The sequence below is a fragment of the Peromyscus leucopus genome, chromosome 18 (genome assembly GCF_004664715.2).
Source record: "Peromyscus leucopus breed LL Stock chromosome 18, UCI_PerLeu_2.1, whole genome shotgun sequence".
Classification (NCBI taxonomy): Eukaryota; Metazoa; Chordata; class Mammalia; order Rodentia; family Cricetidae; genus Peromyscus; species Peromyscus leucopus.
Window position 1 is genome coordinate 41,329,147 of NC_051078.1, and position 19,014 is coordinate 41,348,160.

At 45.4% G+C, this 19,014-nt stretch overlaps 1 protein-coding gene across 2 annotated transcripts in view; it reads right to left on the reverse strand.

Annotated features, from left to right (window-relative positions):
• Positions 1-756: 756 nt before the first annotated feature.
• The window catches only part of Washc3 (WASH complex subunit 3), a 100,359-nt gene continuing 82,101 nt past the window's right edge, over positions 757-19,014 (reverse strand). For both annotated transcript variants that reach the window (XM_037196853.1, XM_037196852.1), the window contains exon 7: positions 757-969. In XM_037196853.1, coding sequence (XP_037052748.1) covers positions 870-969 — 100 coding nt within the window. In that variant the 3' untranslated portion in view covers positions 757-869. The remainder of the gene's footprint in view (positions 970-19,014) is intronic.

Genomic DNA, 19,014 nt, shown 5'->3' on the forward strand with positions numbered 1-19,014 from the left:
GGTCACATCTAGAGCAGATGAATCATGAGACTATGTACTTCGTAATGACCAATTTTTTTTTTTTTTTCGAGACAGGGTTTCTCTGTGTAGTTTTGCACCTTTCCTGGAACTCACTTGGTAGTCCAGGGTGGGGTGGCCTCAAACTCACAGAGATCCGCCTGGCTCTGCCTTCCGAGTGCTGGGATTAAAGGCGTGCGCCACCACCGCCCGGCTCAAAATGACTGAATTATGGCTATCATTATTGTGTCATTATCTGTGCGTGGCACACTGTAGGTATCAATAAATATTATGGAATAGTGAATGGAGACAAACCCGGGTACTAAGTTATTGGAGACTACTTCTTCAAGCACCGTGGGATAATCTGACGATAAGCACAGGGTGGAGATACATACGACAGGATCTCCACTGTACAGTGGCTCACACTTCGGGTCTGGATCCTTTGTGAATCTTGAGACAGATGAATGGGTGAAGAAGCACTAGAGTATGGGAAAGGTGGCCACACCAGGGCACAGCATCCTGTTAACTTCTTTAGCACGAGTGTACACAATGGTGGCTCTTCAGAGAAACATCCCGGTGCTCTGTTCTCTGCCAGGGCCCTGTTTCACTAGGACGTGCAATTGAGCTCATGCTCATGTCCACTTCAAACTTCTGTTTTTTAAATAAAAACTCCATTTTACAGATGGAGGCACCGAGGTTAACTGGCTTTGCCGCAGGCTATACAGAAAAGTGTTAAAACTAAGATTCACACACAAGATCTTTCTTACATCTCACCCTCTCTTGTTTATTCCCTGTCAGTAGAGTTACAGCTCCGAGTCTTCTCACGGGAGAGAAAAAGATCTACTGGGTAGACGTTCGCTATAACAGTTAACCTAATCTACAGATGTGAGTCTGTCACTTGCCACCGACGTTATAGGAAAGTTCCACTCTGCTTCAGAGACGATCTGCTCATATTGAAGTGCCAAACGAGATCTGCAAAGAGGAACATATACTGAGCTCAAATGTTTACTTTCTCTGCAAGCACACATCTGTTTTTGCTAACGGGGAGGATGGCAATCAGCGAGCTCTCGGGAGCAGGCATTCCTGGCCATGAACTTCTCTCTCAGCCTGGGAGGTTTCATCATCCTGCAGGCTGCTGAGCACGTCATTGACATGTTGCCTCTTGGAGTCCAGAGGCTTCTGGGCTCTTCTGTTCCTTCTAAATAGGCACCTAATTTTTTTTCATGGCTCAAGCAGAGCCATAGGAAGGCCTGGAAAAAGAGAAGACTTCTAAGCACGCCTGTCTGATCCTGTGACAACCCAAGTCCTAACCTGCTCTGCTTCCCAAGGGCCCCATCCTGTTTATTTTTTAATGTGTGTGTGTGTGTGTGTGTGTGTGTGTGTGTGTGTGTGTGTGTGTGTGTGTGTAGTGGCAGGAGAGCACACTGCCACAGTGTCAGAGGACAACTTTCTCTTCATCCACCAAGTAGGTTCCAGGGACCAAACTCAGGTTATCGTATTTGCCAGCAAGTGCCTTTATTTTCTGAATCATCTTGCTGACCCACCTCTGCCCACCTTTATAACTTAGTTTCAGCACTGTCGGGGGCATGGTGGACTTGGAATACTTTCCATTTCTCCTCTGTTCAGGATCCTTAGAGAAGACGACATCTCACTCTGAGAGCCAGGACACTCGGGGTCCCTCGGGAAATGGGTGTCAGCTGCCTTCATTCCTCTCCTCACCAACATCTCATTTGATTTTGATGCAGGCACCACGGCCCCTGCCTCATCTGACCGATGTGACTCAGGGCAGGTGTGACAACAGATGGCCAGTCAGCGGGTTTCATAACGACTTGGCTATTTACCTCTGCTCCCTGACCCAAGCTGAGGACAAGGCTATTCTCCTTGGGAACGAGCAACTGTGACTGGGTTTTTAACATCTGCCCACGGCCTTGAAGACTGATGAAGCTGGACCCTCTGCAGCTTGGTGGAAGTAAAACTTTCCCAAAGATGGGTGTCTGAAAAAGTATTGGGGGTGAGAATAGAGGACCCCAGTAGTATATTGAAATACACCATGAAATGTCTTCTGAGTTTGACTTTATGTTACGTTCTATCTTAATCAGACTCGTGATCCCCCCTCAGGGTTGAGTGTGTAGTCATGGGCCTGCCGAGGCAAGTGTCACACTACTCAGGGACATCTCTGACTTGATTGTTTTTCTTGATCACGAAAGAAATATGCAGAATTATGGCCTAACACTTATGGATCATGTTTCTTTGACCTCTGGCCCCCAGATGACCTTTGTTTTCACTTTTGCTTTTTGAGATGAAGTCTCAGCATGTAACCCAGGCTAGCCTTGGGCTTATGGCAATTCTCCTGCCTCAGCTTCCTGATTCCTAGGGTTACGGATACATACCCATATATCTGGCTTATGTTAAATGTCTAATTGTTAAAATGTGTATCTTTTGAAATAGGGCTCCATCATTTGGAGAAAGCATGCTGGACACACATAACCTCTTGTCCCCATTCTCCAAATCACTTCCTCACACCTCAGGTGCCACACTTAAAATTTCCTGAATTATAACCTTGCCAAGCACAGAGAACTAGAGAGCTACATCTCATTTTTTATAGTGCTGACAGAAGGTGGTATTGGCTAAACAACAGATGGTTAAAGATTTGAGCGGGAACGCCAAGGTCTCCAAGGCATAGCGTCTTCAATAAGATGTGGAGGTGTGGAAACCCAGCTACTTCAAGGCCATGGGAAACTGGTGAAGCTTCTCCTGGCTCAGTATGGAGGAAGATGAGCCACCAGTACAGAGCTTCCCACCTCCCAATATCCCATAAGGCACACTTTCCCACATTCTAAGGCAGGGAACAGAAATGGAATATTGAACTTCCTGCCAATTATGTCCCATGGGGCACTCAAGTTGGATTTAACTTAATACAAAAAAAAATTCATCATGTATACTCTATTGTGTAAAAATTCTTAATAATGTATGAAAAATTCAACATCAATTTGTAAAGAAATTAAAATTTAATGAAAAATAATCCCCGTGGATTAACAAAGATATTATTAAAGGGTTGTACTTGGTAGTGACTTGTAAGGGTTGTTTACAGGGTCATAATCATGCTTACAGGTTTTATTACAAATCTATTTTTATTTAAGTGTATCTGATGAATGTATGGAAGCATGGTCAAATGTATACACATGTATGTGTGTGAGGATTTGTACAACCTTTTAGCATATAATTTAGTACATATTAAAAAGCTTACATTTTGATCTAGCCAATTCTCATTTCATAAGTCTACTTTCATAGGGGAAGCTTCTGTTATTATGAAACACTAGAAATCTGGCTAACAATATATACACACAGATGTTTATGAGAATGTCATTTATAGTTGTAATAAATGTGATGTCACACATTTGGTAGCAAATGTAATTCTAACAATAAGAAAATAGTTTAATAAATTACAGTGCACTCATGACATTTAAAACTGAGGTAGACATTGAAGCTCTAAAAAAAAGTCAGGGCTCCTTCTCATTCCGGAGAATAAAATGTTTACAAGCCAGCTTGTAAACAAAAAAATGTTTATAACCCCCCAAATTTAGTAGCTTAAAAACACTCTGACGGGCTGGAGAGATGGCTCAGCACTTAAGAGCACTGGCTGCTCTTCTAGTGTACCCAGGTGCAATTCCCAGCATGCACTATGGCTCTCAGCCATCTGTAACTCCAGTTACAGGAGATCTAACGCCCCCTCCTGACTTTTTAGACACCAGTATGCACGTGGTGCACAGACATATTTACAGACAAATATATATATGTGTGTATGTATGTATGTATATATATATGTATCAGTAAGTACACGTTAGATAGATAGATAGATAGATAGATAGATAGATAGATAGATAGATAGATAGATACATAGATAGATAGATAAAACATTCCCAAACACATGCATTGAACAAACAGTACTTGTGTCTGGGCTGGCTCAGCTGAAGTGGGGTAGTGAGAATGACCTTGCTTACACTCAGTCCATGGTGTCTCTTCTGACCTCTACGTCCATCTTAGGTTCTGAAAGTGTACCCAGAGTTTCACGGTAGAAGCTTCAGCTCTGAAACGCTAACAAGCTCTGCTCAGCCCTCCTTCTGCCGTGCTCACTCAAGAGATGAGTGATGATAAAAGGCGGAAGAGGTTCCATCCATGATCTGGGGGGGGGGGGACAAACAAAGGGTTCCAGCTGCCCCTTTATTTGGGTTTAGATAGAGGGAAAAAATGAAGGCATGGGGCAAGAAGTTTGCATAATCAGGCCGTCCTGGTCAAGGTGTGAGCTTCCCATCCTTGTCTTGGCTCGTTAACCTACTAACCACCGTCCTCACCCAAGGAGATCCGCCTGGTCCCTAAAAGGCCATCTGCTCCGGAGAGAGGCTTTTCATCAGCAGCCATGGCTCTCACTTTGTGGGTGGCGTGTCCTGTGAGGCCTTGTTGCTTCTGATAGCCAAGGTGGCTGCAGGTTTAAGGCAATGGGCTGTCTCTGTGCCTTCAGCCTTTTAGAGGGATAAGTCAGGCTATGAAGACAGACACCCCTTCGGGCAGACACTCCATTGTGATGACCACATACAGAGGCAAGGTAAAGGGGGCAGGTGCAACAGGAAGGCAGAGATGCTAGGCTTTCACCGTGATGTTCTTACCATGTGGACCCAAGAGAGGAGTCGATGCTTTTAGCGAAAGCTGCTTCAAAGGACCTGCCACAAAGGATCAAGAGAGAAAAAGCGTCTGCGCACAGCATATGTCAGGCCTCTGCTTACATTAAATTGCCAGTGTCTGTTAGTCAAAGTAAGATGCCTGGCCAAGCATGGAGTCAAGGGATGGAGAAATGGACTCAGCCTCTCGTAGAATGTCTGTAATATTTGTGACCATGCTCCGCGCCCCAAATGTCCAACAGCACACATGAATTGCTTCAGCTGGTAAATGTGAGTGCTTTGTGGGCAGAAGTTTCAGGATCCTATGCTTTCTTGTATCCTCCTTTATTCATGTGTGATAGCCAGATGTATTTACACCAAAACCAAGGATGCATGAAAAAGATGTATGGAAACCTACCCATTATTTTATAAACCTATTAAAAACGTAATTTAAAAAGTTTGAATGGAGGCACCGTGATTGGACGGATAATGCTCCTTTCAGGAGCCAAAGATTATTAAACAAAATCCAAGATCCAGTTGTGGGGTACCTCTCTGCAAAGTGTTGGTTAGGGAGGCCTCGAAGGCCCCCAAAACATTGCAGGGTATTGTGAATGCCCTTGGTCACCCACCAGAACTCAATCCCAAGACCCTGTTGCTGCAGACACCATACACTTAGGATACAGGGTATTGAGAAATGCGTTTGGATCTGACCTGGCGTTCCCTCTTCACTGGCTAGCATTCATAGTGCTGGAGGGTGGTGCTAACCAAACTGATAAGAAAAGTCATCAATGTTCCTAACCATCTGGGGACTGAACAAGCTACAATAATGACCCGCCAGCAAGATGTGTCCAATGGTGCCATCGTGGCATCTAATAGCTCTTATGAGGGTCGCCAGTCACTTTCTGATTTGACTTGAGATCTACTCCACATGAGGAAACTCATGCCTGGTACTGTACACAAACAAGAACCCATGACTAGGGAGGTCAAAGGTCCTAGGGGAGACCATACTGTTGTAGCTTTGCGAAATGGACGCAGTGTCAAACTGCCCTTTAAATACTTCTATTTCGGGATGATAAGATGTCTTAGTGGGCGGAGGTGCTTGCCGCTAAACTTGATGACCCGAGTTCAGCCCCTGGGACTCACATGGTGGAAGAAGAGCACAGACTATGCAAGTTGTCTCCTGACTTTCACACATGCACGGTGGCACAAATAAGTGTGTGTGCGCGTAGGCACACACATGTGTGTGCACATACACACATTGAATAAGTATTTACAATTTAAAAATTTTATACTTATACTAACCATTAATGCTGCCTGGACCTTCATCAGAGAAACTGCCTTCTGCAGTGGGCAGTGGCGACTGAGGAGACCAAAGTGTGGAGAATAAAAGGGACTGTGAAATGCTGGGTCCTGAAAGCAATCTCTCTCTTCTCATCCCCTCTAAGGCTCAGCGAACTTTGCAAAAGAGTGGGAAGGAGACCGTAAGAGCCAGCGTTTGAGAAGGAGTCTTAGAAAAGCAGTGTCTTCAGGACAGGACGTGACCACTCCATTCATGAACTTATTGCAGCCGTGGTTACATGCACAAGACCTTCACAAGATTTGGCCCGTTACCCTTTCCTCATGGGAGCCCACCCTCACTGGACCATGGGCAGTGAACGGAGCATTTTCTTCAGTGACGTAACCACTGACCAGTTGCCCATGCTCCAGTAAGTAACTCACCGTCCAGCTCATGTAAGCAACCCTGATTAAACTTAGTCACAAAGAAAGAAGGAAAGAAGAAAGGTAGGAAGGAAGGGAGGGAGGGAGGGAGGGAGGAAGAAAGGAAGAAGGAAGCAAACAGTCAAAAAGAAAAGTCAGGCAGGCATCACAGTAGGGAGGGGTGGGTTTGTTGGGGGAGAAAGTGTCAGTGAGAGACAAGCCAGGATGAGACAGGGTAATAATGGTGAAAATGCCCGGCACTCCGTATATACATGTATGGAATTGCCTAAGAATAATAGGATTACGGAGCTGGAGAGATGGCTCAGAGGTTAAGAGCACCAACTGCTCTTCCAGAGGTCCTGAGTTCAATTCCCAGCAACCACATGGTGGCTCCCAACCATCTGTAATGAGATCTGGCGCCCTCTTCTGTATACATAATAAATAAATAAATCTTTAAAAAAAAGAATAAGATGACATTCCCTGCGTGAGTTCAACTCTTGGCTATACTCAGGGGTGGAGTAACGGTCTGATGAAGTGCTGACGTCAGCGTCTGCGGTGTGTTTGCCTCTATTACCACCTTCGGTGTGTAGAGAGAGCATCATGGACTCCGTGTGAGTAGGAACCTTAAGCTCTCACTCAGACTCACTTTCTGGGGCTTGCTTCTCTCACACTAAGGAGGTCCATACACACGCTTCCCTGGGGACACTCTTCAGCAGGCGAAGGAAGGCTTCCTGGGGGCGCGTCCATGGAGAGTCAGCAGAGGGAGTGGACTCCGTGGGCTGCAGCCATCCGGTATGTGCCTGGGCAGCCAGGGCTCTCGGCTCCTGGTCGGTGGCACCGCCCTGGGCTGCTTTGCATACTCACGGCCCCGAGTCTCACACAGTGAGAACTTTGTGGAAGATGGAGCCTCCACAGATGACCCTTCACTGTCTGTCAGTTTGCTCTTCCGCCAAGCTAACCAAGACACGTTCCCGCCAGATTTGTACTAAGCCACCAAGAAAGACGCTGTGACCTTTCTCGGGTACTATGTAGGAAATTAGTCATTCAGTGAGTAATGAACATACCAAACCGTCACTGTTAGGAGTATCTCTTGTCTGTTCCGTTCGCCCTCTTCCCCCAGGCTGGCTATGGTAATGTGGTGGCTTATCCTTGGTTGTCAACTTCACTACGTCTGGAATTAACTAAAATCCAAATGACGGGGCACACCTGTGAGGCAGTTTCTTCATTAAATAAGTTGAAGCAGGAAGATCTACTTTTAATATGGATCTTTGAGGTGGAAAGATCCACCTTTAATCTGGACCTCACCTTCTGTTTACAGTCTCTGTAAAGGACATGGAAGGGGAAAGCGCTCTCTTTGCTTGCTTGCTCTCATTCTCGCCGGCAAGTCCATTCCTTCACTGGCTTTAAAGCCTACTTCCTTGGGATTCTGGTGTATACTGAAAACCAGCTGAGACATTCAGTCTTATGGACTGAACAACTCTTGGATTCTTGGACCTTCTCTACATAGGCAGCTGTTGTTGGATCAGCTGGACCACAGAAGTCTTTATTAAGTTGTTTCAACAAATCCACAAATCCATATATATATATATGGAGAGAGAGAGAGAGAGAGAGAGAGAGAGAGAGAGAGAGAGAGAGAGAGATTCACTTTATAAGTTCTGTTCCTCTAGAGAATCCTGACTAATACAGATAAGTTCCTTGGGAATGGGTGCTCTGGGTGGGACCAAGGAGTATTTTTTGTGCCAGTTCTCTTCTCAGGGAAGGAAGGAAACAAATCAGATGCCATGAGCTTTTATTGCATATGGGGTGTTTAGGGTCACACCCCAGTAAACGTCTTTCTCCTGTGGGGTAGAACAGGTAGTTCTGGAGAGACCTAGATCTAGCACAACTCGCCTGGCGTCACTTTCTGCTGCTCATCATGGTTTGAACAGTTACTCCATGTGCCGAGAAGAACCCAAGAACCATCTGTGGGCAGGTCCAACTAGTTAGGGCATGCTGTCTCACAGTTATCATCAGGAGTATCATAGCTATATGGCAACTGTGGAGCGCTGTTTGCGGAGATAAGTTTTGAAGCCAGGACTGTATCAAGGGATTAATGACCCAGCGTTAATCACTAGGTAGTTTCCTTGTGAACTCTGAAGACTCCGGCATCACTGAAAGCTCCAGTTCTGCTGCTCCCGAAATCCACATGGAGCCAAACGAAGTGCCTTCTGACACACAAACGGAAGAGTTCAGATGGCCAGCATCTGCAGACATGGTGGCTGGTGGCAGGCCTCAGAAGTGAGGAGGGGAGTTCTGTCTCTTGACTTCGAGTGTCAGGACTTAGTGGTAGGGGTCCTTGCCGTGGTGATAGGAACCCGTGAACAGTGTTGGGCTGCTAAGGATTAGCCAGCCTAGCTTTGCAGACAGACTGTCTCTGAGCACTGGACAAACCTGTACTTTGGACTGAAGAGGCTGTTAGGGCATGGAGAATTTGCAGTCTCCTAGGGATATTTGGATCCATGAGTTTACCAAGCAAAGGATGAGGAAACAGTCTTTTCTGGTGGAGGTCAGTGTGGCCCATCTGCTAGTGTTACTAGTGGGCATCAGTCAAGCTCTTGGCTAAACACCGTACAAGGGTTTTTATTCTTCACTTAACCTTCCGCATAACCCCGTGATGTGAGTATTAATGTCATTTAGGGATGTGCAGCTGAGCAAAGCTGGGTCAACTGTACAAGGCAGAACAGGTTGGTGTGGTTAAGCCTGAGACAGAACAGGGTTAAGTCAGATTGCAGAGTCCTGGGACTTCACCATCACTCTGTTTTGTGTGGGCCTCAAATGTCTCAACAAGACATTTATGCAGCCAACTTATCTTCCTTCAGCGAGTGCCATATGGCAGGAACTGTGTTTATCTTCTTCACCGCTGTGGTCCTAAAGCCTAGTATAGCCTTGGCCCCACAGTGGGTCTCAGTTACATATTTGTGGAGTGGAAACAGGAATGTGTATGTAGCAGAAAACCAGCAGTCTCTTCTCTGAAGTGTACATGAATCATAGCCTCCTTACCAGGTCAAGGCAAGGAGACCATGACCCTTAGGCTGGCCATGCTTTTAGTAGTTCAGATTCAAAGCAAGCATTGTTTTATGATCAAAATGAATCATGATGGCATGGATCACATCTTATCAGAATCGTCTTTATTTGAAATCCTGTCGGTGCATTAAAGTAAATAAAACAGAGCAAGCAATAAATTCCATGGGTCTAGAGACTGATGTTGGGTTCCTGGTTCCAAAACTATTTTGATTATTGAGTTGGCGTATGCCCTTAAACATTCCAAAATAGTGGTTTGAAGTGACAAGATTCTGAGAGAGAGAGAACATAATTGTGTGTGTGTGTGTGTGTGTGTGTGTGTGTGTGTGTGTGTACATGCACACACATGCCCCCCACACCCACTTAGTAGGTTCAGTCTTACACATTAATGAATTCCTTATGGATTACATGCTTGTAATTGTGAAGCAGGACAAAGAACAAGAAGGAATTTTACTTATATAAACAAAACAAATTTGAAAAGACTTTGCTTTGAAAAGTCAAACTTTTTAAGAGGAAAAAGAACCCTGGCATGATGGAAGTCAGCAGCACAATAGGAAACTGGACTGAATGTAGCCTAGGCAACCACACAAAGCCAATCAGAGAGGGAATCCATCTGTAGTTAGGTAGCACAGGTAGATGAAGAAAATGAGCCAGAACAGACAATCTAAGAGTAAAGATTCCAGCTCATGGTAAGAGGGCCTCGTGGAGCGTGGTGCGGAATGTATTTGGGAGATGAACATTCTCAAATTAAAAGCAATAGACTATTCATATCATATTCCTAAAATTTATATAATGAAACCTGTTTATATATCCTCAAATTAATTGTTCAATGTTCAAATTTCAGTGTCCTGGCTGGTGACCCATCAAAAATTTCCTTGTTCATTTTTTTCTTAGTCTTTTGAGTGAATAACGAATGTGAGTCTCCATTTTTAAAGCTGCTCTGAGATGTCTTCTTATGTCATAGAGGCTGGGAGGTCATCTCAGGACACAAGAGTAATGGGGGCCCTGGGCCAGGACCACGAGTTTTTTGTGATTGTGAGGCAACTTCTCATCCCATTAGCTGATGGTTGACTGACATTTTGGAACAAGATTTTGCAAGAGACTGGGGAAAGGAATAAAGAGCATGGGAAGGAGGCACTTAAAAGATTGAGATGGCAGGGACCGGCTGAATGCTCCCAGATTTGAGGAGGATTTTATTATTGGACACAGATCCATGGCATGTTTTCAGCTTGGATCTCAGAGGCCGAGTTTGAGGGGCCTCACTTAGGTTTTCTTATCAGATTTATACTGAGCTTACCCAGCACACTGGCTCTTTGAAAAAAGCTAAGGTAACGCTCCGCTTATATATGTATTCAGGGCATGAGGGGCAGTCCTTCCTGGAGAGTTAAAGACGAGATTTTAGAGGAGGTTCAAGGAAATACAACTTCACATGCCTGGAAATTGTTTCCAAGAGAAGTGCCATGGGGTAAAAATAACCAGTTCCATGAAAGATTTATCTCAATTACTTTGTGCGGCTTTTGCAAAGATGTTCTCAGTGGAAGGGAAGCACTTTGGGTGACGTTCTTAGCGTTTCCTCAGCATTCCTGTCAAAGGCAGAATCTTGGTTGAGTTGAACTGAATCTGACTGACTATGTCATTGACTGTGAAAAACAATAATTACAGACTGCAAACTTTTAGGAGGCTGTCCTGTCCCCAGGGTGTCGGGAGGAACAAGGGAAAAGGAAGGAAGGAAGAAGGGGAGGGGAGGGGTTTGCAGCTAGATAGCCAGGACCCAAGTCCATTTTCAGTGCCTCTGACTGGAAGATGTTGTTGAACCAATTAGTCTTTCTGAGTCTCAACGCAGTTTAAGAATGTGTACAAAGTTTCCGTTAGAGATGATTGAGGGAATGTATGTGAAAACCTAGCTGGAGACAGGCATGTGGTAAATGTCTAGTAACTGTTAGTCTTGTTCCCACACCTGCACTCATACACCTTATCTGAAAAAAGTTTCAACCAGAGGCAGAGTATTTCCTTACATGATTAAGACTCATAATAATGATGGTTTACATAGTGTGGCATAAATAAATGACATGTCAGACCTAAGCACTAACCATACACCAGTTTTCATTTGGGCTGGGCATGGTAGCACTCACCTTTAATCCCAGCACTCAGGAGGCAGAGACAGGTGGATCTCTGTGAGTCTGAGGACAGCCTGGTCTACAGAGTGAGTTCCAGGACAGTCAGGGCTACACTAACCACACACTCTGCCTGCCAAGTAAGAGAATTATGTCTGTATTGAAGAGGTCGGAGAGGCTCAGCATTGGCCATGGGTGGTTTCTAGAAATCGAATGCATCCTGCTCTAAAGTCTGATAAGAATTTTGGTAAGAGAACAGGAGGAAAAAGAAGAGGAAGGGGAAATAAGAACACAACCAAGCAATAAACTATATCTGGAGGGAAGGAAGGGACTGACCACGCTGCAGTGGTTTGGTAATGAGAGAGCTAACTAATACTTTATTTAATGATTGGGGCAACATTGGGTCTTGATGTATAGTCTAAAGTATCACCGAGGACCACAGTGTAAAGGATGAAGGTGTCCACAAAACCCAGCCCCAGCTGTGCGGGCTTGCTGAGGGTAGTTGCCTGGAGAGCCCGCCCAGTGGCTGGGTAGGGAGGATGCTGACTGAGGATCTCTCATGACTGGTCCAGGCACATCTTCCTAGTTTCATCCGGAGAGGTTAGCAGGCACACAGAAAGTCCGGTCCGCATCACCCCTTGCATAGTATTCTCTAGGGGGTTGTTAATGCAAATTTCTTTTTAATCTTTTATTTATTTACTTATTTTATTTATTATTTATTTATTTAGATTTTTTTGAGACAGTTTTCTCTGTATAACAGTCCTAGCTGTTCTGGAACTCACTTTGTAGATCAGGCTGGCCTCGAACTCACGGAGATCCACCTGCCTCTGCCTCCCGAGTGGTGGGACTAAAGACGTGTGCCACCACCACTCAGCAGACCCAAATTTCTTATTGCCACTCTTCACCTGGGGACTCAGGGGTGTCTGTTGTTGTTGTTCCTTAAAGTCAGTAAGAGAGCAGCCTCTTTTTTAGGAAGGAGGCTTTTATTGTTCTAATTTGCAACGCTTTTCTCTTCACATTAAAAAATGTGTGACTTTTGTAACTTTTTTCATGTAACTTACAAATATTTAGAATCCCTGTCAAGGGAATGAAATGAAAGCAGATGTTTTCTGTTATGCTGGACCCCAACATTTCACATTAGAAAACAGTATTTTCAAGTCTTACTAAAAGCATCTCAAGAAAATGAACATTTGTTGAATGCAAACAAAAATAAAGGGTGGGTTTTAAATAAAAAACCCCAGGATTTAGTGCTAAGGAGATTGGCCCAGGAGTCAAAAGTCACATAGTGAGTTTGAAGACAGATAAAAATCTGTCCTAGGTCCTCTCAAGTCCCAACCCACCTTATTTTCTATATTCTCTGTGGCAGCCTAGTTGGGCAGACAGACTCTTGTGCCTCCCTACATCCAAATCCTTTGCAATATGGCCTTATACCGACTCTCATTTCAGGCTGAACTGTTTCCTACCTCTGAATCTGGGCAGCCCTTATGACCTACTTGGCCTTTAGTGATGGGAATGGAGCCAGGGAGATGGTTCAGTGTGCAGCCTGAAGACATGAGTTAAACCAAGGAATCTAAGGTAGAGAGAACCAATTCTTACAAGCTGTCTTCTGACTTCAACATGTGTACTGTGGCACACACCACCACCTCCACCTCCACCTCCTCCACCTCCTTCACCACCACCTCCACCTCCTCCACCTCCACCATCACCTCCTCCTCCTCCACCACCACCTCCTCCACCTCCACAACCACCACTACCACCTCCACCACCACCTCCTCCTCCACCACCTCCACTTCCACCACCTCTACCTCCTCCACCTCCACCTCCACCACCTCCACCACCTCCACCACCTCCACCACCTCCACCTCCACCACCACCTCCACCACCACCACCACCTCCACCTCCACCACCTCCACCCCCAGCCCCGCCACCACTACCTCCACCACCTCCACTTCCACCACCTCCACTTCCACCACCTCCACCTCCACCACCACCACCTCCACCACCTCCACCTCCTCCACCTCCACCCCCACTACCTCCACCACCTCTACCTCCACCAACTCCACCACCACTACCTCCTCCACCTCCACCACCACCTCCACCTCCTCCTCCACCACCTCCACTTCCACCACCTCCACCTCCACCACCACCACCTCCTCCTCCTCCACCACCACCACCTCCACCACCTCCACCTTCTCCACCTCCACCCCCACCCCCCCCACCACTACCTCCACCACCTCCACCACCACCACCACCACCTCCACCACCTCCACCACCACCACCTCCACCACCACCACCTCCACCTCCACCTCCACCACCACCACCACCTCCACCTCCACCACTTCCACCACCACCACCACCACCTCCACCACCTCCTCCTCTTCTTCCTTTGAATTAGCTACTTCCTCTAGAAGAAATGGATGGTGTGTCCACAAATGAAGGGACAGAGTATTCCCAAAGGGCAAACATCTCATGAAACCTCACTTGTGACTTCATCATGTATTATGATCAATCCACTCAAGTCTATTAAATGGATAACAGCCCTTAACACTGTCACACGACAATTAGCTGATCATGACCAAAGCAAGAGTGAGCACACAAAGCTGCCCAGCTGACTCATGGGTAATAACATGCACTTGTGGTTGTAAGTAGAACTGCTCCTTTAATCCCAGCACTCAGGAGGCAGAGGCAGGCAGACCTGAGAGTTTGCAGCCAGCATGGTCTACATAGTGAGTTCCAAGCCAGCAAAGGCCACACAGAGAACTTGTCTCAAAAAATAAAATACAAATAAATAAATAAAGCTTACAAAAAGAAATCATCCTTTGTTGCTCTGCACCTTACCTTTGAGACAGAGTCTCTCACTGACTGAACTGGAGCTCCCTGCTTCAGCTAGACTGGCTGGCCAGTGGGCCACTGGAATCTGCCTGTCTGCCTTCCCTGACCCCTACACTGCCTTTATGTGGGTGCTGGGGATCTGAACTCACGGCCTCATGCTTCCATCAAAAACAGTTCCCATGAATTCTCTCTCCAGCCTCATGATTCCTGTGTCTTTCTAAAGGGCTTGAGAGTAAATATTACAGGCAGCTCATGAAGCCTTTGTAATTCTTCTCTGCTCTGTGGTTCCCCAAATAGTCATTGATAACATGTAATGAATAGACACTATTATTTCCAAATGAATTTGTAGCTACCAAGTAGGCACCTGGCCCATACGCTTTCTGACCCATGATTTTAAAGCCACTGAGTTTGGAATGATTTGTTACAGAAGAACTTGCTGATGTGCATGGATGAAAAGGTCACAGTGAAATCCAATACTTTGTCCAATTAACACATGCTTATTAAAAAAAAAAAGAGCTAGTTGATATTGATATATAATGCTGAATTGACATCCCAAATAAAACGTCAAAAGAAATACAAAATGCAAAGGCTTGAATATTCCCTCCAAAAGTCATGTTGAAATTTAAATTGCCATTGCGATGGAATTAAGAGGCAGGCTCTTAATGAGAGGGCAGACTTGGTATCCGAAACCTTTCTCGGTATCACTCACTTGCTTGTCTTTCTGCCTTAGGCCCACATTAGGTGCAGTCTTTGAACTTGCACCGAGCAAAACTCCTAGGTTTCCTGGTTTTCCAGCTTGCAGGAAGCCCATCACCTCATCCATCTATCTATCTATCTATTTATCTGTCTATCTATCTATCTATCTATCTATCTATCTGTCTGTCTGTCTGTCTATCTATCTATCTATCTATCTATCTATCTATCTATCTATCTATCTATCTTCTAAGCATGCATCCGTGTATTCATCACCCACAGACCCACCCACTCACACACCCACCTATCCATCCATCTACCCAACCAACCACCCATCCATCCACCCACCTATCCATTCATCCATCCATCCACCCACCCACCTGCTCATCCATCCGCCCATCTACCCATCCACCCATGCTCTCTGGAGAATCCTGACAAATAAAGCATTGTGCAGATAGAAGACAGAGAAGAGCAGAAGGAAAATGTCCTGATTTGCTTGCTGCTCACACTGTCCCTGGCTTTACAGTGTATCACAACATTTTCGTGCTGCTGTTCGATGCCGGGAACTGTGCTGTTCCGTATTTGCTGTTGGATTACCTTGCTGCAATGCCACGGCTGTTTCAGTCCTTTCAAGGAAGAGTGTGGGACAATAGCCAGAGTCATTGGGGAAGACGGATGAAACTTATTCTAGCTGCGGATTTCACTTGCAAAGTTCTGCATTCAGATGTCCACCCTACTGAGATTTCAGGGATTCTTGGAGGTTTTAAAGCCAAATTCAGCAGCCTGGGCTTACTTCTCTTTCTCACTGTTTCAGGATGCATGGTGCTCTGACCACACCATCCTCAACTCTCACACTGCTTCTAGTCTGTTTCTTCATCTGATTCGTTAGCAGGAACTCCCCATCTAGAGCTGCTCTTTTTGTGATGTACGTCTGTCGGTCCTGGGCCCCATTATCATTATACTCTACAGCAGTGAGTCTTAGTGTGGCAAAGTATAAGTTTCCTACCAAACTTATTTACAAGTCAGAAGCCTAACAGACATATTTGAACAAGCGCCTTAGGAGCCAAAGCCCCCCCCCCTTTTTTTTTTTTTTCAGAGTGACTGTGCCATCCAACCACCAAGAGACAAAGTCCACGTCTCCAGTTCTCCAAATGGGACCTGTGATATCCTTGACCAACAGAATGACAGAAGTGATACTGTGCTAATTCTAAATGTGGCCTTTGGCTGGCTGCCTTTCACTTCCTGCCTCTTGTAACTATGATTACCTATATAGACATATTAGCATATATACATATAATATAATTACACAATAGATAGCAATTATGGACCGATTATGATACAAGGAACCTAAAGTATCTGGTGTATCCCCTAGACTTAAGCTAAAGGACAAATGAGATCCCGTATATGAGTGGAGAAGCCATTTTGAAAGTGGATCTTCCAGGTCCAGTCACTACAGCAAATACCGTGAGAAATGAAACCACCTAGACAAGTGCTTTCCAAATTCCTAGCCCACAAAATTACGAGCACAATGAATTATGAATGATGTTATGTAATTAGGTTTTGGAATTTTTTTTTTAATTCAATAATACATCAACTAGATCAACTATTCCCACTTGTTCACACACACTGTGTTATGAAACATTGAAGACCCTTATTGCCTGCCTGGTCTATACAGATTAAACCACTACCTGTGGGTTGATAGCTAAATCTGCGTCTTCTTCAAACACACTCCACATTCCATTGATCAGATCATCATAAAACAAACAAACAAACAAACAAAAACCTCCATTCACCTCTCACAATTAATTCCCACAGTCTTCCAGCTCACTACTGGAATAATTTTAACACCTCTCTCTTATCTGGAGCAGCCAATAAGTCAGACTGTCACCTTTGACCTCTTCTTTCAATCTACCTTGTCATTATCTTACCTGAGCCTTTTTTCCTTTGTGTGTGTGTGTGTGTGTGTGTGTGTGTGTGTGTGTGTGTGTGTTCATGCACTTGCGCATTCATACGTACCCACATGCCTGTGTGTGTGCCATGGCACACACATGGAAGTCAGAGGACAACCTGTGGGATTCAGTTTTCTCCTACCACATGGGTCCCAACGACTCTCAGGTCCCCAGGTGTGGTGGCAAGTGCCTCTACCTTCTAGGCCATCTTACCCTTTGGTCCCTTACCTGTCTTTATCATCCTGCAGCAGCATGATGGTGGTGGCCTCCCAGCCGGTGTCTCTGTGTCATTGAACCTAGCTTCCACACAAAGTGAACTCCCAGAGTCAGTTCCCGTCACCTGCGTCCTTCAGATGAACAGTTAACTCCTGGATGTTCACCGAGTGAATTCCGTAGCACGGCGGTCAATGCATGACCGAGTGCTCAAGTGATATGTCTGCCTTTCCTCCGCTTCTCTCCCTTCCTCTGCACAAGTCCTTTCCACTTGTTCGACACTTCCCTTTCCTCTGAGTTTTTGCCTGGTGTCTTCAGTCTACACCGACTCTCCTCTCTTCCTGCACACACGGAAGTCTCAGTGCAGCTCAATCTACATGTGTCTTGGATGAATTTTTTTGCCGGCTCTCTTCTCCAGGTTCCACATGCAACTGCGCAAGGTGTGTTTTGCATACCTCCAATATGATCTGTGCTAACCAGAACACAGCGGCTCCTTCTGGGCTTGTATAGAGCACAACCTAAGCCACAGTCACACATATCTTCAATGTCATTCTTTATTCCACCACCCCCCCCACCCCCCCCACCCCCCCCACCCCACCCCCCGCCAAATGTGGCTTCTATAACTCCTACTACATTCCAGGCACATGCAAAGATGAGAGTCATATCAGGTCCTGACCCTGAAAAGTTCAAAGTTGGAACAAATAGACATATAATCAAATATAATGTGGAAAATTCTCCATTTTATCCACATTCCTCTTTGTATTAGAGTTGGTTTAGCACTTTATTTTAGTGCATTTTTTTTGAGGCAGGGTCTTTCTATGTAGCCTTGACTGTCCTGGAGCACAATATGTAGACCAAGCTGGCCTCAAACTCCCCAAGATCCTTTGCCTCTGTCTCCTCAGTGCTAGACTCAAAGGCTCTCATCACCATGCCTAGCCCTAGGACAGAGGTCATGTATTACTACTAATCATGGTCCACAGTTAACACTAGGCTTTGTACCAGCTATGGGCTTAGTGGTTATTAGATAGGCTCTGATGATGTACCTAGATAACAAGGGTAACCATTTACTGATCATTTTTTAAGGTTTACTTTGTGTGGGTGTGTGTGATGCCATGTGTGTATGGATACCTGAGGAGGTTGGAAGAGAAATCGGATTGCACACAGCTGCAGTTATAAATGGCTATGAGCTCCCCAACACAGGTGCTTGGGAACCAAGCTCTGGTCTCCTCTCAGAAGAGCAGTAAGGGCTCTGAACTGTTGATTCATCTCTTGACTATTTACCTGGATTTCTGGTAACACATAATGCTAAATTGAAATTATACCTTTTGGTCATGGCAGTGGCTTTATGCATTCACCTACCCCATTTCTTCTTGTTTATTTGTGTTCTGTTTTTTGAGACAGGGTATTGCTGTGTAACCCAGATTTGCCTCAAACTCATGATCCTTCAGCCTCAGATTCCCAAGTGCCGGCATTGCAGATGTGTACCACCCTGCCTGACTCTCCATTTCCTTTTACACTTGGCATTTAGCTAGACTACATTTCTCAGCTTGCATTGCAGTTAGGTTATGGCCATGCACCTAAGTTCTTGCCAATGGCATGTGAGCAGAAAGTAACAGATATCTAGCCCTGGCCAATAAAAACTTACCATTTAATATTCCACATTCTCTGTTGTTGTCTGGCAGCCTTAATAAAGAGGACCCTGAAGGTCAAAAGAGGCCGAACTATAAGATGGAAATAACCTAGATCCCTGAGTTGCAACTAAGGGCATCAATGGCTGACCAAGACTGCCTGTATTTACAACGC